This window comes from Anneissia japonica, unplaced genomic scaffold, assembly GCF_011630105.1.
Source record: "Anneissia japonica isolate Jap-2015-1 unplaced genomic scaffold, ASM1163010v1 scaffold287593_len981703_cov172, whole genome shotgun sequence".
In the NCBI taxonomy this organism is placed as follows: Eukaryota; Metazoa; Echinodermata; class Crinoidea; order Comatulida; family Comatulidae; genus Anneissia; species Anneissia japonica.
Genome location: NW_022726550.1, coordinates 33,742 through 60,879, shown reverse-complemented (window position 1 = coordinate 60,879; position 27,138 = coordinate 33,742). Strand labels below are relative to the sequence as shown.

Genomic DNA, 27,138 nt, shown 5'->3' with positions numbered 1-27,138 from the left:
TATTATCTACAACAACAACAGCTAGTACCCCCTTTTATAAAGTGTTGATAGGTACAGTAATACCAAAGGCTAGAGAGAAAGTGGATAAACTATGGGCCTAACTACAGGCTAAGTTAAGTCCTACCTAGTATAGGCCTAGGGTCCTAGGCTGACACCAACAGTCACGCTTTTCATACAGACGTTGATTGAAATTTTGAAGAAAAAAAAATGGAAAAAAATTTAAGCATGAAATAAAAAGTAGAGTGCATAAGAGAAATATTATTAAATAAATAAAATATACCATTCGGCGGCGTTAGTGTACTTGGCCAAACTATCCTTGTAATGTAATTAATGTTAAATAATAATAATAATGATAATAATAATAATAATAATAATAATAATAATAATAATAATAATAATAATAATAATAATAATAATAATAATAATAATAATTCCAGCATTAATTACCTTGACCTAAGCCTTGTAATTGTTTTCTAATTCCTCCACTGTCTAAGTTCCCCTTAAGGTAGGCCTACAGGTTGGTTTTAGTAACATAATAATAATTAATAATAATAATAATTAATAATAATAATAATTTCAGCATGAATTACCTTGACCTAAGCCTTGTAATGAAGAACCATACTATTTACTAGGCCTATAATTATTAACTAGCCCAGGGGGAATATCTTTTCTGTTATTTCCCCTTAACGTCGATTTTTTTTAATTGTTCTCTAATTCCTCCATTGTCTAAGTTCCCCTAAGGTAGGCCTACAGGTTGGTTTTAGTAACATAATAACAATAATTAATAATAATAATAACAATAATAATAATAATAATAATAATAATAATAATAATAATAATAACAATAATAATAATAATAATAATAATAATAACAAATAATCATTTCGGCATTACATGTAATTAACCTGGTCTAGTCTTGTAATCAAGAATCTGCAGATTACTATGCCTGAACTAGGCTTAGGCCTCATTTATACATTCGTTGGTACTCCGCCATTTTGGCAAGGCTTATGGCATCCAGTATTTTAGAGGTGCCTCTTCTCAGCTCTTCTCTTAATTTGAAAATAACTGTCACCCTGTTTCATTTGATGAAACGCGCTTTTCCTTACTCTCTGTGCTTTCCCCAGAAAGGTAGTTAGGCCTAGGTAATTATGCAAAACCCAGACCTAACTAAAAAATAAAAATTGCCACATATGTAACTCAAGTTAAAATAACCTTTTTTTACTCGTGAAGCTCAATCAAATATTATGTCATTTTAAACAACCCATTAGTATTGGCATATGGTAACATCAATGTATTTTTAAAAAATAGCGACGTTCTCTCAGATCAGATCAGAAGTTGTTGATGACCCTTTGACCTGAAATCTGCAATAGAAGAATTTCGGGTCGATTCAGTCGAGACGGCCCGAGTGGAGTTTCATGTAAATGTTTCGTACGGAAAAAAAAATCGCTACCGCGATACACGTTGCGTAATCAAGATTGCTTCAACTTGTGGTAGTATGGGTTTTTCGTAAAAAATATATTTTCATCAAGTTTTTGAATTCTGTTTAATAGCCTACAATTATTTTTTGACTCCATGTGGATAAATATTATAATTTTTATTTTATGAAATTTAATGTAAGTAATATTAACGCAAATGTTGTTTATAAACTCACCAATCGGCCATGTTTGTTTTGGTTTTGATTAACGCACTTTGGTTCGTTGTTAACGAAGTCTATTTAACACCAGTCGAATGAAAATAATACTCAACGAAAATTTGTACTCAACGAAATGAACTTGTCGAATAAGCCCAATGATCGTCATCAAAGATCTTATATCGTCATTCATCAACACGCTAGAGGGCGCGATGAGGTGAACAACAACTAAAATTTTGCTCCGTCAACTAGGCCCTATTACATATACTTAAAAAAACAACATATTGCTGAATCGATCGCATTTATATTTTTACTGTAAGTGTTCTAAACAATATTTACACTATAATTTATCACGATGCCATCGAAAAAAAAAACACGAAAACCCTGAGTTCTTCACATTCTCCTGCTAAGCCTAAGCTAGCCGAACCTGTAGCTGATCCAGAAACCCCATCACCTCCACCAGTGAAGTTTCCGCTTCAACGGACATAGGAATCGCGCGGGGCACGAAATTCAAACGCTCGCTAGTGAATGAGGTAAGGTGGATACCATGCTTAGGTAATTCCATGCTTAAGTTTATAGTATGGTTTGCTATGTCAGAAATTGTGGGCTCCAGCTAGATTTTTGTGCCAAAATAGATTTTATTGGCTAACTTTGTCATTTTTGGTGTGCTGAATTCCGAAAAAGTTAGGTGCCATTTTTTTTTATCCACGTCATCAGACACAACACATAATGATAAAACTTTGTTATTGTTGATGTCAAAGAATAGGGAATTATACACTGACCATTTTATTGCATTACACCTATACCTAACAATACATTCTGAGATAAAAATATCAAACTCGCCAAAATATATCATGTTTGGTATCATTGGAAAGCTCTTTCGATGCTGAATAATGTTTGACAATACACATAATCAGAAATGGTGTAGTTTTCCATATATTGTCTTGTAAATTCAAATTATGGCATACTTCGTATTAAATTAAACAGGACTCAGATGTGTAATGCATGAGCTGCCAAGGTGGTGGAAAGAAGGGGTTGGCTCCTACTTCCACTGGGCCTTAACAGTGGTGTAATGCAAGTGCTTTCTGATCCAAATCCCAGTCCAAATGGACCCTGGAGTGGCCATGGGTCCCCCTACTCTACTACCCTACAACCCCTTAACAATACAGTAACTTTTTATATAATTTTCAAAATCCAAATAGACCAAAATCTCACACACTCACAACCCACATTTTTGACCAACGTTTAGTTCATCCAAGTCCAAATGAGCCCCAGGGAGGCCCTACTCACTACTACCGAGCAATCAAATATGAACTTTGACAATGCGGTGCTGGCTGAATCCCTACCGACCTTAGAATCCGCCTGTGCCTTTAAATGTGGCAATAAATATAGAATTAAATAAATGATTATCCATTTATAGATAGTAAGCCTAATAATATTCAATATTGTATGCATGAATTGATTAAAATATGTTACCTGATAGTTCTCCCAATAATTTGGATATTCGGATGATAAAGGTCTAAAACACCATGGATTGGATCTCAACGATGATCATTTTATTCAAATTTGCCTTATCATGCTTCAGAGCAACACAGAAATGTGATATCGAAGTAACACTTTTATTTAAACAATCAATAAATTTTGATACCCAAACGTCTTTATACTGGTAGTTTTTAGCCTGAAGAGAAAAAAAATAATCCAGAAGTCGTATGCCTACACTTATCGTGGGAAAAGTAATTTTTGTCTGTCTCCGAATTTGTATAGTGGTAAATGTTGTTATGGTACCTTACAGAATATAACTTGGTGCGGATAGAAAAAGAATTTTGTTTCAAAATGCTTGACACACTGAAAGACACTGTTGGAATTTAAATCGAAAATTTGCTTTAGTGTTTTACATAAAAATTAGCTTGTTTAGAGTAGGCCTACAGCAATGTCATGCTCTCCTCTTTCTGGACTTCTCTTTCTGGACTTTCTGCTTTATTTTTTCTCTATTTTTTGTGAGGTTAAGGATAGCCGCTGTGCTCCATGGATCCGCCCCTGATAATTATTGATTGAATGTATACTGTTTGATAAAGCATTATATTGGCAAAGCTACATTGGAACTTAGATCAATACATTTATGTATTCACTGCAACAAGAATAGCCTTAGGTGCAGAAAGTTCAGTTAATTTTTCTCCCATCCTACCTTCATTCATCATCATCAGTCGGCTTTGGAACAGGCAACCACAAGTTTTCTCCAGTTTTTGTTGCGATTTTGGGCCATTGAGATGATTTGGTGAGGCTACAGCATTCCCTCAGGATCACCCTTATATCCTACCTTATATCATCCTAAATGTACTTACCTGTAATGTAGCCATTGATGATTGAAATCTTCTGATTAGCTGAATGCTAAATACATTTTGCTTCCTTCACTTTATAAGAACACATTGTATAAGGACCTTGAGGCTGAAATTGCTTAAAAAGTAAGAACAAAATAAGAACAAATTGAGGCTGAGGTAAAATCGGAATTTTCATATGAGATTTCTATTTTTAAAAAACTACAAAAACTAACAAATCTTATCTATACCTGATGTTCAATAGGTATGGCTCTGTAGTATGATACAATACAGTAATATACTGCCATACAATAATAATTTTTTATATTTGAAAAATGTGTAAAAATAAGAACAAAAAAAGAACATTTTGAGCTTGAGGTCAGCAAAAAGACACTGAGTCTGAGCAAACTTTTGGTGGTTCTTAAATAAACAAAAGTGTAATATGAAACTAAGCGTTCCCCAGAAAATGCACAGGCTTACATACTGTAACTGGCTAAACCTCAATAGTAAAATGCTGGGTCGTAGTTGGATGTACCACTTCTAATAAATCTGCCAAAGAGTGTGTTGTGAGATTTTGGTCTATTTAGTTTTTGAATTATAGAAAAGAAAAATTATAGAAAAAAATTGTCAAGCTTAGCTTAGTACAGTAGTAAGGGCCCAGTGGCCGCCACACTGGAATCCATTTGGACTGGGACTAAGGCTCAGTGGTAAAGTGCTATGTAGTAGTAGTAGTGAGTGCTCTAAGCCGTAATTGGACTTTACGGGACAATGTATGGAAAACTACACCATTTTTAATATACTGTGTGTATTGTAAAACATTATTCAGCATTTGAAGAGCTTTCCAACGATACCAAACACAATAGATTTTGGTGAGTTTGATTTTTTGACCTTTTTTCATGTGACTTTATTCATATTCATTCATACAATGATGGCTCAAAATCTGTATTTCATAAGGGACATTTATACATACAGTAACATGATCTTGACTGCAAATCTATGTCAGAATATTATACCATGAAGAACACTTTCATTTTTTTTCATATCATACTAACATAATTAAAATAAGTATAATAATTTCAATAAATTATGCCTGAGCAATTCAATTCAACTAAATTTAGCTTTGTAAGAATCCTAATATGCATAATAAAATTATCTTCAAGTACCTTTATTCGCTTATGTTTTATTTTTTATGTTATTTATGGGTGTCATATCTGTATTTAACCAACCTATTATATTTGTTTATCCAGACATGTCGCTCTGTAAATGTATTAATTAATCATTAACTATATTATTGTGGGTATATATGTATACGTACTGTATATGGAGAATGTTTTACGAAATGAATTTAATGTTCAACTTCAAAATGATTTCACCCTTCCCAAAACTTTATGTGATTCCCTTTTCGTTGAAATAAAAAAAAGAAAAAAAAAAAGAACATAAATTGGCATTATATGTAGACCACCACTTAACAAAAAAAAAAAAAATAACTGCTGGATTAACACTTGAGGTCTCCGTGGTTTTGTTTGTTACCATGTTTACATCACCACAAATACAGTAGTGCAATATTTCACGAATGACCGCATAGGAACCTTGGCCCTCGCAGAGGTCTGGTTGAACTTATTGACAATAATCTAGGACATCCAACTAATACAAATTGTTCCTCTTACTACGTTAAAGATTTAGATTCATTTAATGATGCCTTGTCACAAACTGATTGGTCTGCAGTGTATAATGGTGATCATGAGATTGCCTTTGATATTTTATTAAAATATTTCTTTCTACTGTATTTATAATAATCAGACTATATTAAAATTAAATGCAAAATGAAAACACATAAGCAAAAACAGCCTTGGATGTGCACTTCTCTTTTGAAATGCAGTAAAAAGAAACTTTATACTAAATACATGGGTCACAAAATTCTGAACATAAATTAAGGTACACTAAATATAATTACATCTTTAATAAACTTTGTCGAAAAGCAAAAAGACTGTTATACTCATAAATTTATTCAACTTAAAGGAAACCTCAAAGGTAGAGAGAGCAGTTAGCTCAGTCGGCTAATCTGGTGGTATCCACTGTGTGTGCGCTGAACCGTGGAGATCTTTAGGTCCCTGGTTCAATTCCCATCGCTGCCTCTCCATGTGTTTCAGCTGGAGGGCTGAAATACAAGTTACAAAAGCGCACCGTCTTTCGGATGAGGCGTTTAGGCTGTTGGTCCTGTGTGCATTTATCGCACATGTGCACGTTAAAGGACGCAGTACACTCTTCGGAAAAGAGTAGGGGATTGTCTCCCGGTGTACTGCCCAATCACTACCAGAAGGACCCCACTGGAAATAAGTCTAATTCAAGACTTTCGTGGGTTATCCTTGGTGTTTACACAAATAAATGCAATCCAATCCAGTCCTACTTGGGATACCTTTAACACAAGGATCGGTTTTAGGACCATTACTCTTCCTAATAATATACGTAAATGATTTAACACGGGTTAGTGACACCCTGCAGGTTGTGTCTTTCGCTGACGATACTACTACTCAAATCAGAATCTTAAAATATAATTGTTCTTTTGATTATTAATCAAATGTTCATTTGCAAGGAACCAGTAATAAGTTTATCTAATTCTTCATTGAAGAATTAGATAATCTTAATTACTGGTTCCTTTCTGGTGTGTGTATATGTATGTATGTGTATATATAAAGCACCTGATTATGCTGCAAATACTCTTTTTGTGTAAGTGTGCGGGTGAGGGGGATGTGTGTATGGTACTGGTATAATAATTGTGCTTTTTGTTATTCTATTTTGCACTTTGTAAGGGTCAATTGAGAGACAAGCCTAACTGCTTCTATACTGTAACTTGATCCTTATCAATGGAATTTTGTTATTGAAATTTAATTATTTATGTTATGTTCATCCATTGATTGAATGTATATTGAATTGAATTGAATTATGATGACGAAATGGTGGTGATGATGATGATTTGGTGATGTTGATGGTGTTATTGATGATAATTAATAAAAATCAAATCCTTTTAATAGTAAATTGTTATTTTAACTTGTAGTCTTTCATGTGCATTACAGCTGCTTCAACAATTTGGTGGAAGTATCCTTGGGGCAACCAACCAAAAATCTAATCAGGGAACACCATATCACCCATCTTTAAATGATCTTATTGAGTTTATCAGACAGTGTGGAAAGCAGAACATGGTTTGTATATAACATTTTTGAATTCCTAACCATATGTCATCCAATTACAACAGCCAGCCTCACCTACTTGCTTGTACATTCTCACTTACAAAACACTAGCTTCACTGCTGGCTAAACTTATGAAGATTAGTCTATAAATGGAAAGTGCTAAACTACTACCATCTATCCATAACTGAACAAACAATATTGTACAGGTTGTCTCTTACCCTTTTAGATAATTAATGGTCGTAATATGACCAGGCATACTGTAAGTGAATTTTTCTGCGAGAGCAGAAACACTATTGTTTTTGTTTTGATTGTGTGCAGTTCCCGTGACAGCAGATTTTTTTTCTCTTTTTTTTTTTTTTTTTTTGTTGTGTTCTGTTTTTAGTATTCCATCCCATTTCCCCAACTTCCTTCTTTTTTTCTTTTTTTTTGTTTTGCTGACAGGGTTTTCCTGTGCACCACTTTGGTCACTTTCTTCGATCTTCCTCAAACTTTGTCCAAGCAAAGATGTTTATATTTAGGGGTGTGCACCTTTCTCCTCCCCCTCATTAATTCATTTTTAGTTTCTTTGTAGTAGAAAGCGCTACACAAGTATGTGACAAGTGGTCATATTAGAAAATACGTCATTCTACAATTTATAATATTAATAAATGGTTAATTAAACTTTTATGTTAACGCAGTCTGCGTGTGTTTCAATCTAGTTACAGTTAGGTTCATAACACAGAATTATCATGCAATACAGTCTTTGCCCTCAACCTATTAAATTATCCAAAGACTGAAAATCAACTTACTATTACCAACGGAGTCGGATGCTATAGCCATTATGGTTAGAACTCCCCACATCACTCTCATTAATACCATTGCAACTCTGGTTCAAATCGAGTAGCGTCAAGGTGATTTTTATTTTTACCTCAGAACTTTTTTATAAAATATTATTTTGTTTTTATTTTTAAATTTCAACATTAGTTCTCATTATAACAATGTAAATCTAGTACTGTAATTGTATATATGTAAATCTAATCTAGTAATTGTATCTGTAATTGTATATTAAGTGCAATTGATTCATTTATATATTTATATTATTAATAGTCAAAAAAGAAAATTAATTATGGTTATATTTCTTATATACTTTATTATATCATTGATATCAATTCTTTTCAGAATGATAAGAAAATCGTTGAGATGGCCTTATGCGAATATTTCCAGACAACATCAGTTGATTCATTTGGAAGAGGGTCTTTGCAAAGGTTGATTTCTAAGGCAAAGATTACACAGCATGATGAAGAGCAGAACTGCATCACCTATGAACAAGCCGTATGCACTCGAACGAGGTACTCTATATAACTATATTTTGTATTTTATCTGTAATTCTTTTACTTAATGTATATAGTCGGGATTTGTGGTTCAAGTTCTTTCGAGAGCCTTAAACTGTTTTCAGACCAATATTTATAGAGGGCGACACTTCCAAATTTTCTTGGAATATCAGCTGATATTCAGGGACCCTCCGAAAATATGAAAATATAATGAGGATTATGAAGTAGAGATGTTTAGGTGATAAGAAAATTATATGAACCCTGGTATTACGAAGTAAGCACCTCAACCACCAGATGCAAAAGTAACCCGTTTCTCATATTCGTCACGTTAAAGTCCATAAGTTAAATGCTTGTCAGAGTAAAAAGTCTGTAAATAATTAACAAACATTGAATTATTTTGATCTGTTTTTTTGATCTGATTTCAATTACTTTTTAATCTTGTAAATTAACAATTAATTTTGTGAATTTGTCAAGTTTTGATCACAAACAATATAACAGTTTTTCAGTTTCAATATTGCAACAACATAACCAGAGGTTCCACGTTGTCAGAAGAATAGCTTTATTAACACATCTAGTTTGACTTTGCTATGCGTGGTGTGATACCCATTGGCAGCCTATGTCTGAGAGCCAGTTGATAATTATTAATTACTATTAAAGCATGTAAATATCATGAATGTGCTAGAGATGAATTAGTTTTTGTTGTTTGCTCATGGTAGTAGACTGTCCCAATTCCCGGGAGCATAAAATATGTTACTGTACTTTCGATCCCTTTTGTAGAACCCTCTGGTTGACCTACTATTATTTGTTTTCAAATATCTTTGTTGAAGAACCAAACAAGTTTCAGGCAATCCTGTGGGCATGCGTGGACACCAGAGCCGGTGCAACGCCTTACTATCTCTGAATTCTGCTCCTTTGTTGGAGGACTTGTCTGAGTGGTCACAGTGGCATTTGATTTTCAAACCTGAATACGGGGAGCTAAAGGGCTTTATTGAAAAATGGTCAGGTGCTGAGGTACCTTATGAGCAAGAAGGTTTGTATCACAACACCTGAATTTTAAAGCAATGTTTATCATGAATAATATGAATACTTAACTTAACTGAACACTATGTGATGTACTATTCAATAGAAATAACATGTTTGAACTGATATAACTGATAGGTATACCTTCAAAAACATTTACTGTGGAACTCCTGGACATTTCCACATACAACTCGAGTTTAAATCACACTCCCATAATATCCTACAAATTAAAAAAAAAATATTTTTCGATGTTGATGTTTTGAATTATTAACAGCAAGATGCATAAAGATCATTTTTGAACAGCCACAATTTTTAAAGCATTACAACGAAGATGTGTATTTGATATTTTCAGATACACAATTGGACGAACCTATCAAGATCTTTGCCTTGGAGACCCAGCCAGGCGTATTGCTGAAGTTGGCTTCCAAAACCTCTCCTGAAGTTTTTAGAACTTCAGCAATTGAAGAGGATGCTAGGCTCACAGCTGGGCATTTAGTGTCGATCCTGATGAAAGATGGTATACAAAATGCTCCCCTTGATTTGCTGCAGAACTATTTTGAATCAGCACTTAAAGCAATATCCTCCAAAGATGTTTCTTTGGTACCCGGTGGTCCCCCTGAAGTAACCGATGCCGACATCAAGGTGGCGTCTTTTGTTTTCGATTGTATGGTTCTAATACCAACCAAGATCTGCCATGCTGTGGCGGAGGTATGTGTCTAAAGTTATTTGTGTAAATTGTACACCAATATCTAACACTATCATCAACAATAACAACTACAGTGACAGCAACAAAACAAAATCGACAGCAGTATATATATGTACTTCATGTTTTATACTCGCAAATGTTTTAATCAAAATTTCATTCACATCAATTAAAAAAAGTAACTACCGTATATACTTTATTAATAAAGTTGATAAATAGCTTTATAAATAGTTCTTGTAATATTTCCATTGAAAGTCGTCTCCAAATTTTGATTATCATGAGATGCTCTACCAATTGTGCCATATATGTGCCAGGGAGAAGTGTCTTTATATCGTTCATGATTAATTTTTTTTTCTTTTGGTATCTTAGGTGTTTCTAAAGCCCCTCTCTGAAGTTATTGGTGACAAAAGGTCAAAAAAGCTGCTGAAGGACTCATGTGTTACCACAAAACAGCTGAATAAATTACAACAACTCGGTTTCTTGCTGGGAATTGTTGAATGGTCAGAAACCTTTACCCTCAAACTTGAATATTCAAGTACTGGTGTAGACAATCAGCAAGAAGATCTCATTGACATTGCGTCGCTTCGGCCGGAAACTGATAAACCCGAAAGTGACATATCATTCATGGTAATAATTTTTTAATGACTAACCAGTGAAATATTCAAGTGTTAGCTTTTTTGCCATCTGTGTAGCTTAAAATATATAAGTTAGATTTAGCCTATAAACTTGCTTCATAGGAAGCATGATTTGTTGGAGAATTAACTCAAGAAATATTCTATACAGTACAACTTTTCAATCAGTTTTTAGTTCTATATAAATATTTTAATTATTATGAATTAAAAACTATTTATTTGATACTTAATTCATTGTATTCGTCTATGATAGTCTGAATAATGCATTGTTTCAATTTAGATAAGGTAAGGTAAGGTAAATGTATGTACAGTATGTATGTATCTGGGCATGTGAGTATGCATGTGTGTGTAAGTATGCATGCATCACAACAATTTAACTATACATTCTATTTTACATTGAAGAGTCCAGAGGAGGAAGATAAGTTGAATTTTGATACAGATGAAGATATAGAACTTAAAACGTCTGTGGATGCATCATCAGGAAATGGTAATTCATAATTATCAAAATTTAATATTAATTATACTAATGTCATAATAATTACTTTTTTATAATATTAATAATTTACTGTAAAATTATTGTATTTGAAGCGAATCTAGCAATGAAGTTTTAAAGGTTTCCTAGTTTTAACAGCCATTATAGTCACACTTAGCTGGCATACACCATAAATGTGCTGCGTTTCTAAATTTTACTATTTTAAAAACTAGAACCTCTAGGTGTTTGGACATGGTTAATATGTTTACACTGGAGATAATTTCTTCGTAAAGAGGCCTACAATATTGTTGCAAGTCCAGTTCCTTTCAATAGGTTCTAAGCAAAAGTTACGGAAATTTTTTTAACTAGAGTTATGCTAAGATTTTGTACTTTTGGTACATCAATATGAATTTGAAATTATTATTATTTAAAAATAATGGGATTTCAGATGAATATACTCATGCTGAAAAAATTGTGGAAGACTTCGAAGGAGAGGAGTCAGAAATCAGAAATAAAGTTCAAAGTGAATTCAAAACTCAAGAAAACAAACCAGCAGAAATGGATAAAATGGAAGAGCATGATACCTATTATGATACTGCAGAGAACAACGGAGTAGAAATGCAAGGACAGAAAACACCACCAACAAAACTTGCTCAATATCAGGACGAAATGCAACTTTGTAAATCTGTCGTTGATAATATTCGTAACAAAGAATTTGGTATTGGCGCCATTTTGAGCAAAGAAGGTGAAAGTTTGATGACAGTTCAGAAAGGTCGCATCGCACGAAGCTTGGAGCGACTCTCTTCCGAACTCTACAGTAAAGATACACACTTTGTACTTGAATTAGTACAGAATGCTGACGATAACACATACAACGACGACTGCAAACAACCATCACTCTTGTTCCAGTTGGAAGAGGGACACATTACTGTCTACAACAATGAAAAGGGCTTCAGCGCAGAGAACATACATGCACTGTGTGATGTTGGCAGAAGCACCAAAGGGAAACATAAATACGGATACATAGGTAATAGTTTAAAAAAATTAACACCCAGGTAAAGATGGCTTTTTGCTATCTGCAGCATTTGTTTAAAAAATAATGCTTCTAGTCGTCATAAGACATCTTTCCTGATACCATATCATTTTAAAGTGTGTGACACGCAGTTATAAATTTAGTTATGTTGTTTATAAGATTCGTGCTAAACAGAACCACTCTCTCCATAAACTGAACTACTTTAACGAAACATATTTCAGAATATAATATGTTAATTATTTAAATGATATGTTAATATCTTCTATAACAACAACAAAAAACGCTCAGCTCCTCGAATAACCCTCTCAAGAGAGTTAGGCGAGTTAATGACTATGTTTGTATCAGTCTGTATCCGTTTGGTGTTTATTTAAAGGGGAGGCTAATTATTTGGCACTAGTAAAAACGATAATGTGGCTGCCTCCCCAGGTTGTATACCGAACTTTCATAAAAAAATAAATAAATATATCTTCTCACCATGAAAAGCATCCTGCAATGACATTAAAAAATAGAGTATTTATTCTTTGTTAATTTTCAAGGTTTATTCTCATTTTAGTTCATTCTAAAACAAATCTTTGGGTTTTTTTCTATGGATTTATTTTAAGGTAACAATCAATAAACATGTGCATTAAAAACTAATGTAACTGATTTTGTATTTAATAATCATCTTCAAATGCATTCAATTTTTTTACAGGTCACAAGGGAATTGGGTTCAAGTCTGTGTTTCGAGTGACTGACAGACCAGAAATACACTCCAATGGCTTTCATATCTGCTTTGACCGGCAGGCTGACTCCCTCGGCTACATCCTTCCCACGTGGATAGGTGCTTCCAATGTAGAAGATGTTACTGTAAATGGTGACAAAGACTCGAAGGGGTATATAAGACAGTTTATTTTTAAAAAATGCAATAACTACCTGTTTTTCCAAGTATTTATGTAATTTTGACCAGTACTCGTTATTTGGTAGTTCTTTAGTGCCTTTCCTTGCGGTTACAAAGCGCTCACTTCCCTCCACCCAATCTAAAATTAACAGAATATGCCGTATAGACTAAAGAAATCAATTGCAATAAAGAATTACAATATTAAATGAAATGGGAACAAAAATGACTAAATCCAGTCTTAAAAATGCCCAGAACTTAATTGAAAAGGCAGGTTTTAAGGCATGTCTGAAACTGTATGATAGAGTTGCCACCATCAAGGCTCTATACACAGGTACAGAGTCCCTTACTTACTGAACATTGGTCTGGCAAGATATAATGCATAGGCCGACCGAGTTGATCGTAAATCTGTGCGTTTGTTAATGAATTTGGATATGTATGCTTGGCATACGAACGAAAGAGAGTTGCAGACTCTAGGAAGTATTTTAAATTTGATTCTTTGCTGGACTCATAAACAACAGAGTTCACAAATGAGAGATGTGAGTGTACAAGCTTTATAAGAAAAAATAAGTCTGGCAACAGCATTTTCAAGGTTTTGCAGAGTGCGAATATCTTTCTTCAATAGAATTGTAAAGAGAATTGCCAGAAATCCAACCTTTAAAGTACAAGAGCCTAATAGCAGCATGACAGGTTTTCCTATCAATGAACTTTTTGATTTGCCACATATTTCTAAGATGGAATGATTCTACTAACCTGCGAAACCTGTAGACTTAGATTAGTAGATGAGCAATTCAAATCTATATTGTTACTAACCGTGATATTCCACACCTGGACAGGTGGCAGACAAGAATTGTGCTTCCTTTGAAAGACGAAGTTTGTAAAACAAACAAGCTTCTGAATCGATTCGATGACATCCAACCATCGCTGCTACTTTTCCTGCACAGGCTTAGATCGATTCAAGTTGTAAATCAGGTAAAGTTATACCTATGTCCATGTTACAATCAGTTATTTTAACACAGTTAAATGAAAATGTGTGATGTTAAAACATACATACATCAACTGTTCTGTTACTTCTACTTCCAACAGCCAAAGTCTACAGTAGTAGAGATGAAAAGAATTGATCATCAAAAAAATGTCATTGAAATTAAACATTCTGATGGAACAGATTTCTGGCTCGTTGTAAAGGAAATGATCAGTGTAAACAAATCAGTGGTAAGATTGTTCATGCCTTCCAGTTTAGAAATATATATATTGTATAGTGATGTAAATGTCTAATTCTATACATTAGTTTAAGGTATATAGGGATTTTGAACAAGATGTGCTCTACATCTAATTCAAAATGAAACAATGCATAAAGGCAGGTTCTGTCACATAGTGCTACGCAGCAACATGGATTCCATGTGTAGATTCATTATAATACCATCGGCGACTTTAGTATGTTGTTTAGTTGGCCTCCAACGCACCTAATTTTTCTTAATTTACTCATTATTTTCTCATACTTTTTTGCATACTGATTTTGTTCCTCTAAACTTTTTCTTTAGTGTGACAGAGCTAATATGGAATCTACCGAACTTGCTTTGGCATTTCCTCTACCAAAAGGCAAAAGTGCATCGGAGTTCGTATTGAAAGACCAATACATATTTGCATATCTACCATTGAGAAGCTATGGCTTTAAGTTTATTATACAAGGTAGAGATAATAATTCTTTTACTATAATCCAGAGACCTGAATTCAGGATTGGTTGCAATTTATGAAACTGTCAAAACAATTAATATGTTGGCCGTTGTTATAAATTAAGTATTGCTGCGATTTTAATATTTCCTAGCTGCGACTATATGACACTCGCCTTGTTAGCAAAAGGCTGCGGGTGCAAATCCCACTACAGAAACGTTTTTCATAGAAATGAAAAACAACTTTTCGTTGAAGGGGCATCATGATTAGGGTATATATGTTCCTATTTTCACACTCGCAGCTTCATCTTCTTTACTCTTTACAATTTAAATGATGGGAAATGATGGTGATTATAATTTCTTGTTACAATTTGTTCCTACCTGGACGTGTTACTTAGGCCTATTTTGCTTTTTGTTTTAGGCGATTTTGACATTCCGTCTTCCCGTGAAGATGTTGACAGTGACAGTGCCTGGAACCAGTGGATCAAGCAGCATTTGCCTTCTCTGTTTATCAAGGCTTTACAGTTTTTCAAAGTGAGTTCTTTATTGGTATTGAATATCCGTTGTATTAATTGTTAGGATTAGTATTCTGTCATGAACAAGTATTGATGTATACCATTATTATTTATTTGTCTCTACTTTAGAACTATTATGGTAGTGATAATGAAGAAGTTGCAGTTTGTAAATTCCTTCAGTTTGTTCCTGTAGAGGGCCAGATATTGGGGTTCTTCCAGAGCATCGCTAAGGACATTCATCAGAAGCTTAAATCAAGTCCATGCCTACCTGTTCAGGTTCCGGATGGTACGTGTCCGATCCCCATGAGGGTTGCGATCAAAATGATTTACGAAGATGGTGATGATAAAAATGAGTGTAACGTGGTGGTGTATATAATGCACAAATTTGATAAAATTGGATAACATTTGTAAAGCTCATTTGGCTAAACTGGTGGTAGCCACTGTGTGTGTGCTAAGCCGTAGAGATCCTTTGGTACCTGGTTCTATTCCATCCGCTGCTCTCCTTGTGTTTTAGCTGGAGGTGCACCCACCCTTTACAAAAATCATGTAAAGCCGTTGGTCTCGCCTGAATTAATGTCAATGTGTACTGCCCAATTGCCACCAGAAAAGACCCCAATAGAAATAAGTCTTCAGACTTAAATTTTTGGATTAATTTTTGGTGTTCACACCAAGTACATCCAATCCAATCCAACGCTCTGAAATTTAATTTCCTATAAATCTTGCTCTCTTTCAGGAAATGGTTTGAAAAGGTGGACTCAGCCATCAGAAGCCATCATTGTACATGATCCATTGGTAGAAGAACTTGTATCTCCAGAGGTTCTTCACTGCCACCTTGGTTGCTACTTCTTGAGCAATGTCGTCAGCTCGATGTTGAATGTTGCCCTCTTGAAGAGTCTTGGAGTTAAAGTCATCACAACCAGTAATCTCATTAGTCTCTTTAAGGGAGAGGTTTTAAAAGCAACAGCAGATGGTAAATGTTAATAGCTTTATGACGATTCCATAATTTTCAATTTAATTTATTGATAAAAAGGGGTCATTATCATTATAATCATCGTTTTCTTTTCCTTCATCATAATTATCATAACTACTATTCTCAACACCATTATCACAATTACAATAATACTTTTTATAATCATCGTCATGACTAACACTGCACCTTTTAATCTGTGGTGGTGGACCTTTCCTGTTATTCGACCCTATTTCTACCTCTCATGTTAGACTCTTACACTTTTTTGAGGTTTAGGAGGTCGGCTTTACCCACCTGATCCAGAATCAGAATCATAATTATAATCAATATAAAAGTGATGAGAATGAGAGAGTGGTCACATATACATATGATGATGATTATAATAATCATTATTATAATCATCATCAATATATTCATTAAAACCATCATCGTCAACTTTTCATTCACTTGATCTTAAACTATTTCCCCTATTAGAACATTAAGGCCACAGGACATACTGTTCACAGTTTCATATCCCATAAGATCATAATCGTCATCATTATCGTCATCAAATCCATGAAAGATGTAACTATAGTAAATATATTTCACGACACTTAATTATTATTGGTTCTGTAGTGAGAAAAAAAAAGTCATATTCAAACTAAATATTAAATAATTGACATGAGCTATACAAATATAATAATTTACCTTATGAACAAATTAAATAAAATTATAATTAAATTTTATCTCATTAAATAACTTGTGCAGTTTGTGTTTCAGTACAGTTTAGTCAAATTGTAAATCTTGTTACATTGTCATACGTTTTTCCCCCAACAGGATTAAATATCACTAACATTGCCAAGTGGATAACATGTATTTATCGCTGCCGTGAGGAAGAGCATGACATATCTGAAGAACCAATTAAAGAAATGCAAGCTCTTCCCATCATTCCACTTAGCAATGGCAAGTGGACAGATCTCCAAGACAAGAGTGTATTCTTTTCACTGACGTTTGAAAAACAAAGGACTGATGTATACGCCACCGGTAAAGCTACCAAGAAAGAAACGCAGGGTAAGATCATTGTTTATATCAGTGACGTATCTTGGAGTATTGACGGGGAGCAGATAGGAGGCCCAAAGGTCAAGTAGGGGGATAGATGTGGGGGAGCTAGTTAGCTAGAAAGATTTTGTGAGATAAGGTTTTAAGGTTTTTTTAAAGGTTTTTGGTATTTGGGCGTAATTTGTTGCTCATCAAATATTCATAGACGCAGGGCCACCAAAGCTCGCAAGACCCAGCGGGTGTCTCGGGTCAGCTAGTAGTTAGATTCCAAATTCAAACGATTAGAGATACTAATAGTAGATCAAAATATTGTTTTCCTTATTAAAATTATTGATTTTTTTGTCATGCCCTTCATACAGTACTCATCATTATCCTTTATCATCACATTTCAATTTTCATCACTATTACTACCATCATCATAGTTTTTACCATTCATCATTGTCGTCGTCATCAATGTCATTATTGTCATCATTATTACAACCAGCATTGATATGATGTAGAAGAAAGCAAAAATCAGGCCAATATATTTAAATATATATTCAACATTTTTAATCTTGTAGGAAGTATCCAGAATTTGGAATCGGATATGTACATACTACATGGTGATTTTATGACTTGTCAAGATAGCTTGGCAAATTCCCAGGTTATGTTGATGATGGAACAGTTAGGTGTTTGCCATATCGAACCCAGTGACGTCATCCACAATCACATCTTACCTGCGCTTAGATCTGATGATTGGAAAGTATGTTTAAAATAAATGTATATTTAAGTACATAGAATACAGATATTTACATTGTTAGTATTATTATTGATATATTTAAGTTTATTTAATAAGCAGAAATATTATCATTACAGTAATATGGGCTAATAACAATAATTTTTAAACGAATACAAGGATAGTAAAAATACGGAGAACTCATCTAGAAATCATCCAAAGCCTGTGCATCACAATGACCTACCGCTAAATCTTGATGGAGCGATGCACCTGCGACATCATCACAAATCTAGTTGAGAGACAAGATTCTTTTTTTTTTTTTTTAAATGGGATATTATGTAACTAAGTACCATAAATGCTCGAATAAGCGCCAGAGCACTTATAAAATTTTTAGAGGCTTCAGTGCGGCGCTTATTTGAGAGCGGTGCTTATTCGAGAGCGGTGCTTATAAAAGAAAATATTTCCTTGTCTGTTCCCATGTTACCTATTTCACGTTTTTCCGTAGTTCAGTGGCCTATCATAGGTCCTATCATTGTAAAAAAAACATTTATAAGGAATGCTTGTCTTCTTTGTGTTACCTATTCATTTTAACACTGTATATACATTTGAATTTAAAACCCTGTTTCATTACACACATGGATACTAATCGCCAATGCGCTTATTCAAGAGCAGCGCTTAACGAAAAAAATCATGTTTGGTGCGGCGGATATCCAAGAGCGGCACTTATTCGAGAGCGGCGCTTATTCAAGCATTTACAGTATGTTAAATCAGTTCTCAAATTATATAAATTTCCTTTAATATCATTATTAAACAGATATATTAGGCCAGTTGGTTGTAAATATATATTTATATAAATTATTATCATTTATAAAACAATTCATATTATTTATACTATATCATTATTATTTGTTATTTTAATCATGTCTTAATTATTATTATTACTATAAACATGATGAAAAAACAAATGTTTGTTACTGAAGTGCTTACAATGCTATATTTTCACATTATTATTTGATTTAAATTTAATGTTTCTTTTTCTAATTTCTTCATCAATAATAAAAGTAATTGTACTAGTCATTTTCAACATTATTTGTCTTAAAGTCAGACTTCAGAGGAAAAAAAAAAAGTTTGATATGTTGTAGAACTGATTTTTCTAAGACAGAAAAAAGCTGTTTGACGAAAAACTGGGGAACGGTGAACGAGATACGGATTTTTGAATATTTAAAAACTGGGGGAAAAGGGGCATAACCGCCCATTTTTACACCTTTTTCCCCAGTTTTTAAATATTCAAAAATCAGTATCTCATTCACCGTTGCTCAGTTTTTGATCAAACTACTTTTTTTCTGTCTTAAAAAAAAAATCAGTTTTACAACATATCAACAATTTTTTTTCCTCCGGAGCCTGACTTTAATATATGTTTAAAGGAAAAACCTGCTGCAGTGTTGGTAAGCTACATCGTGTACATCAAAGACCAAATGCAACTGCATTCTGACGTTTGTAAGATGTCGGATATAAAATCAGTGGCTCAAATACAGACTGATAAGGGGACATTTGTGAACCCTAGCAGAGAACCAATTCACTTCACAAAGGCATATGGTAACAAGTATGACTTAAAGAATGATCTAACAGGTAACTGTTATTATAATGATTATGGTTAAAATAACATAAAATGAACGTTACTCCGAATAAAGAGAGGGAGGCCATGATTCAACGTTTCAACCTTTATTGGGTCATCATCAGGATTGAGAAAACTTAGACCATAGAGAAAATAGACAGTGATTACAAAAAATGCTACAATATTTAAATGAGGGGATTAAAAGCTAGTACAATAACAATGGTGATTATAGCAATAATGGTGATTATGAGAGAGGCAATTAAGTTGAGTTAGATTACATTAGATAAACAATTTCAACTCTCTTGATGCTTTGAGACCACAGTTTAATTTAGGGTTAAGGCGATGGATAGCAAGGGCTTCTTTAAATGATTATGGTGTTTATATACTTTCAGAGACGTAAGCAGTTATGTTAAAACATTGAATTAACAAAGCATCATTCTTTTTATTTTCCAGGAGTTGATTGGAATTTTGTCGATGAATGTTATCTACGTTGCAGCCAACAGCAGTCGGGGTCACACATTTCACAGTGGCAATGGTTTCTCTCTGAGTTAGGCATTTGGAACTTATTAGCTATTGAGAGAAAGACATTAAGACTACAAAAGACTGACCTGGTAGGTTTATACCTTGACAGAATGTGACAATTTCTTTTAGATACCTTAGGTTTAAAATACATAGTCTATTCTTAATACAGTATAGGCTTTTAGTATAAGTGGTTATTCTTCAACTATTATATTCCAACATTGAAATAGACAGAGTAAACAGACAGGGAGTAAAGTTTTCCCATTACTTGGATTAAGGTAATATTATACAAATTTTAATACACTATGTATAAGACCATACAATTCCCAGTCCACAGTACTTAATGTTCACATTGACTAATTAAAACACTGACAATTCATTTTTAAGACTTCATCAGTTTGGTGCAGTGAGTATGAGGCATGGCCAGTTCCAAGTGATGGTTTTTACCAGGTTGAAGATAGCAGGAGCAAGGAATTGGAGAATCTTTTCGAGAATAACACAAAGGGAACTGATGACAATCATAGAGTTATGATGAACTTTCTATGCATTCTTGAAAATGAATGGAAATACTTTTATGAATTCGTCAAAGCTTCACTAGTCATTAACAGCCAAAAAAAGAAGTCAATAGAATCAAGTTTTGCAAAATTGTTATTAAGATCTTCATGGATTTCCACAAATCCCATGCTGAATCCAGAAGGTGGAAATTTTACTGCCAAACGGTTGTTACCACCAGATCAAGTTTTTCTACCTTCAGACTCTCTGTATGAATTCTTTGATAAGCATGTTCCGTATCTTAATGGACCAATACCAGGAAATATTGAGCTTATACGTTTCTTAGGTTTTAAAGGAGAGGATGTAAAGGATATTAATTTTCTATTTGACATGCTTCGAGGTTGGTGTACAAGAGGAAAAAAGTGCCAACCAGATGAGATTATGAACTCAGGAGCAAAGTTCACCACATCCATTAAACATATGTTGCAAGTTTACAGTCACCTACAAAGTCATTCACCTCCACAGCAGCTTAAACAATTTTTTGACACGGTTCCGGGTGTATTTCTGCCTTCTAGTCTGTGTGAACAGCACAAGGCTGTCACTGGAAAGTTTGTACATAAATCGTTGACATACTGGATAGATCCTACCAGACTGTTTCACAAGTACGGTGCGTCTTGCAACAGAGATTCTGTTATCGAGGTCTATGAGCCAATTGAGGATTTCTTTCAGATTCAACTTAAGATTGATTACACTCCGAATATGCTTGAATATTTACAGTTGCTTGTCAGAATTACTAGTGAATATCAATTGCCAAATAATAACGTTCTCGCTGATATCCTAAAGATCTTTGGAATTCTTGGTGAAAATTGTGCTATTTCAGGTCATACCTACAGCAAAAGCAGCTCGGCAAAAAAAGTTGCCATTAATGTTGATACCAAGAGAGCTGCCGATTTGAAGGACATGCTGAAGGGATATAAAGTGTTCCCTACGAAAGCAAATAGGTGGGTGGCTCTTGACGATGAGCCAATGATAGTTGATGAAGGATCAAAGGAACTTGAAAAGCTGTTCTGTTCTAATCAAGATATAAATCTTCTTCAGTGGGATGCTAGTGAAAATCCAAATGAAAGACAAGGGCTACAGAGAAATCCTAGCGACAACTTTCAAGAAACAAATGAATACGAAAATGTCCAATGCTTTCTACACGCATGTGGAGTCAAGTATCTGTCTGAATGCGTTGAACGTGAAGCCATTGAAGAGTATATTCAACCGTGTCCAAGTTTAAAGAATCTAATGCATCGTGTGGTTCCATACGTGCAGTCTTTTTTATTTTCAAAGTTTTTCAAGATTCACGAAAGGCTTGTTTCCAAAGTCAAAATAATATCTAAATTGAAAATCATGAACTTCATGACTGCATCCAGACTTCAAGTCATATACAGAATTAACTACACCAAGGATGGCGAAATAGTAACTGCTGTAAGTTCCACAGAACAGAAGTGTACGATAACCAGCAACTTTTTCATATTAAAGGCGATTGAACAAAATATTCAAGAAAACAGTTCTGTAAGGAAAGAAATAGCAAAATTATTCAGTGATGGTGATAATGCTTGCCAAAAAGAGATAAATGTATTCCTTATGTTAGTGATGAAGCATTTGAACCAGGATTTCCATAATTTTCTCACTGAGTATGGTTTATCAAGAGTTGAAGGTGTGGAGTTGTGGGAAGTTGGAAAGTCCGAAGCACTCACTATTGTCCCTGGTAAGTGATGTTATCTAACATAACATGTGTTTATATGTTTACATTTGTATATACAGTAATGTTAATAAAGTTCACCCTTCAATTTGAGACTTCTTTAATTCAAAACCACTTTTTCAAAAAACTAGATAACATTGTTCAATCTTTTCACGAATCTAACCATCTAAATGGAGACCGAATTCGAGACCACCTTTAATTTTCAGGTCCCGAAGGTGGTCTCGAATTGGGTGAATTGTAGTATAATTACAGTAATTATACGTGCGCAATGAATTTATCTGTACTACTACAGACTCGACCGTAGCATAATATTGTAAGTTAACAAATACAATTGATGAAACATCCTAATTCGTTTGACTCCAGCTGTACATGTTGTGTTAGGTATTAGGCCATATTAACAGGAAATACAAGACCCCTTATTATTATTTTGTTATAGCCACGAAACCAGTGGTAGTTTTGCCAACTGTTAACGAAAAAGAAAAAAATAGGAAAGGTGGTCTTGAAAAAGCTGAAGAAGGATCAGGCATCTACAGTTGGCCTCCTAAATCCAGTGCTCATGAACTAGTGAAAACGGATAGTAAGTTAATAATCATCTATAGTAGTGATACACAATATCGTACGAGTAGGCGTAAACTCACTTCAGATTTCCGGTATCTACACATAGTGACGAAAGATGTTCCTCTTTAAACTGCATTTTAAAAAAATAATAATATTTGCTGTTGCAATAATATTGAATATCTTTCATTAACTTTTGTATTTTTAGAGACAATGAATCCATCTGATAAAGCGTCTTTGGAGAAGTGGCCACTACCTCAACCAGAACAACCATTAGCTAATGTCCCGTCTCCGAAAAAATCTTCTACACAGCATGTCTCAGGAGAAAAAAAAGGTGAATTCTACATTTTCTTATACGCCATCAATCTCAAATACTTAGAGTGAACTTTTTTAACACAGATGAATTACAGAGTATACATAGGATTTGTCAATAATTATACTTGATACATTATTTGCATGATTAAAACGTGAGTATTTTTGTTCTCGATAGCAACACGAGATTCAAATATGGCAAAAAAACTACCTAATTCAAATCTAACCAAAGAGAGACAAGTCGATCATGACCATCAACTAACTGCAACTGTTGATAGCACTGGTGACTCCCGAAAAGACATTTTAAAGAATAGTTTACAAAAAATGAGGCAAAGTAAGTCCACAGATGTTAACCAACCTTTCACTAAAGAAAGAGTAACACCACCCTCTGGTGTCGATAAGCAATTTCAAACTCCGCCAAACCCACAGAGAATCGTGTCACTCAGTAGTAGTCCTAGGAGTGGTAGTAGTACAAGAACATTTAGCCCGTCACCACCCAATGAAGTTGAAATGATTGAGGAGGATATTACACCTAATCTTCGAAACTTGCAGTTCTTTGAGGACGCTCAGAGGAAATTTTCCAGTCCTAGTGATTACATAATAGGACGCTGGGGAGAAGAACTTGTGTATCACCTCTTAAAGAACCAGTACGAAGGCAAGTCCAACGTCAGATCCACAGTTCTTTGGGCAAATGAACAAAATGAGACTGGATATCCATATGACATTGAAATAAAAACAAATATTGAAGGAGGTGTTCATACCGAATACATTGAGGTCAAAGCTACCAATTCATCTGATAAGAAATACTTCCAGATCTCTTCGAATGAAATAACGTTTGCTCAACTTAATGCGCCGAACTATCACTTGTATCGTGTTTACAACGTTGGAAAGAAAGAGGCCGTCAGAGTTTGTTCACTGAAGAATCTCAGTGAGAAAATGGTCAAAAAAGAAGTAGTATTATTCATGAAAATTTAAATTTCGCTTATCTTATTTTAGTATAGTGTAGTTATTTCGATATTTTTTAGAATACTACATAAAATTTGAATACAGGTGTATTTTAAAAAACAAGACGACTGTTTCTTCAATTGTACTTGACTCGATGTTACCATAGGACAAGGTGGATTTATATTTAGCTGTTTTGCATTTGTGTATCGGAGTAATAATTATCCTCTTTCAACAAAAATAAACAACACATTGTTAGTACAAAATTAAGGAGTCGAGTAAACCTATTAATAAAGAATTTGAATTCTCAACAGCGTCACAAGACCAAGACACAATCTAGGCTGGGCTATTCAAATTCAGTGCCATTGTTGTGGATGTAGTGCCCGTTTTTTCTGTCTCAGAGGGCTTTATAAATAATTAATATTTTGCAATTATAAAAGTATATAAAATATAGATAACCTATTTACTTAAATTAGTTTTATATGTTGAATCAATTTTATAAATATAACCATGTTAATGTTGTAATCATGAAAGTTGTTAGGTGATATAGAGTAGTGATAATAAAAATGCATATATTTTAATACTTTTATAAATATCAGATCAAATAAAATGTAAAAATAATCAATTGGTATAATGGAAGTGGTGACACATGACGTCACTTGATAATTTTTTGCAAACATCAAAGCTTTTTATACAGTTACAGTAGTTAAATACGCTATTTTAATGATTGATGAATTTTTTTATATAGGCCAGCTGCTGTAATTATTTTATTGTAATTATTCTGCCAAACCTCTCAGATTAGTTTAATTTTAAAATTCATATTTCGTTATGCTTTCTTTAATTTCATGCAAGTCACATTTTATAAGAAAGGCAGAACATAACTATGCTCCATTTAATTATGCACATAGGGTAGATACTCGTGACGGTGCAACATTTTGGATCATTGCTGCCCAACAATCTAAATATGTTAACAGCTCACTCTAGCGACCACCACTCTCAATTTACAACTCAAACACGGATGTGTTTAAGACTTAACATTAATGCATGTAGTTTGTATGTAGACATATAATACTGAAATAAATTTTAGCGGAGAACAGCTGAATTGCCCAAATGTTCATTTACGTGGGAGACAAACGGCGATTTTGACATTCAATAGTAAACGTCATGGTGGAAATGTCACTTCCTGAGTCATGTGTCATATCCTTAAAATAGGCTCTGACAATTCGCGCTTCAAATGACATCAAACGCCTACGGGTAGGGAGAATTATGCCTCTGCCTAAAAATCGTTGCGTAATTAACAAAAATATTTGAGTTGGTTGGGGGTACCAGTGGCATGCAGTTATCCATCTATAACTGGGACGTAAGCAATTTAAATGACCCTCAAATTTGTACCCACCTGGATCGTCCCCTAGACATAAATATCTTCCTTGTAACTTGGGTTACACTTTCCCGTCCATTCGGATTAGTTGACCCGTTTTTGAAATATCTGGTCTGGGACGTTTTCATTTAAATGGTCCTCATATTCACACCCTACGCCGGATCATCACAAAAATTCAGCCATTTCTTTACAAACTATTATAGATAGTTTCATTTACACTAATTGGAAACTTTTTATAGATATTTACGTCTGGGATCTAACAAATTTAAACCCTCCAATTCACACCCTTGACTGATTCGTCGACCTTGACAAACTGTTATGGTTTAAATTATACCCATTGATTTTTTTAAGAGATTTAAGTCTAGGTACTCAAAAATTGAAATGACACTCCAATTTACACCCTTGACTGATTCGTCGCCAGGCCATAATAATTTCTTCCTTGATAAACTTGGTTATTTTTTTCCGAATGTTTGATTCAGATCAGTTGGTGCGTTTTCGAAATATGTGGTCTGGGGCGTTCTCCTTTAATGGTCCTTTGATCCACACCATACTGCGGATTGTCACAAACATTTAATCATTTTTTTACAACCTTTACAAAGTATTTGAAATTTCCATAGACCCATTGGTTTTTTAAAGAGATATTTAGGTCTGGGTCCTCAAAAATTGAAAAGACCCCCAAATTTACACCCAAACATTTCTTCCTTTTGTTTGACCTTTTCGTTTGACCTTAAATCACTTTAATTGATCCTCACACGCACACCCCACCATAGATTGACACTAAATATTAGGAGGCACATCCTTGATATGGGTGCGTACCTTTGGTCCGAAGGTTGTCCGATGGCCCATTGGTCCGAATGCCCGTTGGTCCGAAGTTCCCAATTTTAGGTCGGTGAGTACCTTTAGTTCGAATGCCCGTTGGTCCGAACGGTCTTTGGTCCAAAGGCCCGTTGGTCCGAAATTTTAGTGACCTGGTTTGTCAAGAATAATTGTTAGCCTATATATAATACTTGTTGAAACCGTTAATTGTTTGGCTCTTCAGGGTCGCTTTTAATTTAGGGACGTTCTTGACCACTGAATGCGTTTTTTTATTTGCTTCCTTGAGTAATTTATTTTTCGAATAATTTATTTAACACGACTATTTCAGCATCGTAATTTATATATGTATATATATAGCCTCTATACTGTCTCTTATACACATCTAGATGTGTATAAGAGACAGATATAACCATGTTAATGTTGTAATCATGAAAGTTGTTAGGTGTGTTTACAACCGTTATATTTGTTTCATTTTGTCACTGCCTATGCAGCTTTATTAATTTTATTTATGCTTGACAAAAAGCAGGTTTTGTTTAGTCTAGTACTGTAATTAATAAACAAAAGTTAGGCACTACATTTAAAAAAGTCTTATAATTACGTTTTAAAAAAGGACTTACAAATAACATTTTTATGCCTAACTCATTTACATCACAAAGCAAACGAACTAAGCCGCTGAA

The 27,138-nt window shown here is 34.1% G+C and overlaps 1 protein-coding gene across 3 annotated transcripts in view; it reads left to right on the top strand.

Annotated features, from left to right (window-relative positions):
* The window catches only part of LOC117113228 (protein NO VEIN-like), a 40,374-nt gene extending 15,005 nt beyond the window's left edge, over window positions 1-25,369 (top strand). For 2 of the 3 annotated variants that reach the window (XM_033256514.1, XM_033256516.1), the window contains 22 exons: window positions 7,020-7,145; window positions 8,292-8,461; window positions 9,271-9,473; window positions 9,816-10,171; window positions 10,536-10,793; window positions 11,201-11,285; window positions 11,719-12,297; window positions 12,995-13,175; window positions 14,014-14,149; window positions 14,264-14,389; window positions 14,719-14,866; window positions 15,269-15,381; window positions 15,492-15,648; window positions 16,096-16,332; window positions 17,146-17,379; window positions 17,928-18,109; window positions 19,507-19,711; window positions 20,151-20,308; window positions 20,604-22,464; window positions 22,895-23,035; window positions 23,222-23,347; window positions 23,504-25,369. In XM_033256514.1, coding sequence (XP_033112405.1) covers window positions 7,020-7,145; window positions 8,292-8,461; window positions 9,271-9,473; window positions 9,816-10,171; window positions 10,536-10,793; window positions 11,201-11,285; window positions 11,719-12,297; window positions 12,995-13,175; window positions 14,014-14,149; window positions 14,264-14,389; window positions 14,719-14,866; window positions 15,269-15,381; window positions 15,492-15,648; window positions 16,096-16,332; window positions 17,146-17,379; window positions 17,928-18,109; window positions 19,507-19,711; window positions 20,151-20,308; window positions 20,604-22,464; window positions 22,895-23,035; window positions 23,222-23,347; window positions 23,504-24,300 — 6,579 coding nt within the window. In that variant the 3' untranslated portion in view covers window positions 24,301-25,369. Of the gene's footprint in view, window positions 1-1,844; window positions 2,164-7,000; window positions 7,146-8,291; window positions 8,462-9,270; window positions 9,474-9,815; window positions 10,172-10,535; window positions 10,794-11,200; window positions 11,286-11,718; window positions 12,298-12,994; window positions 13,176-14,013; window positions 14,150-14,263; window positions 14,390-14,718; window positions 14,867-15,268; window positions 15,382-15,491; window positions 15,649-16,095; window positions 16,333-17,145; window positions 17,380-17,927; window positions 18,110-19,506; window positions 19,712-20,150; window positions 20,309-20,603; window positions 22,465-22,894; window positions 23,036-23,221; window positions 23,348-23,503 lie in introns of those variants that run through there. The other variant, XM_033256515.1, reaches the window with a different exon arrangement.
* Window positions 25,370-27,138: the final 1,769 nt, after the last annotated feature.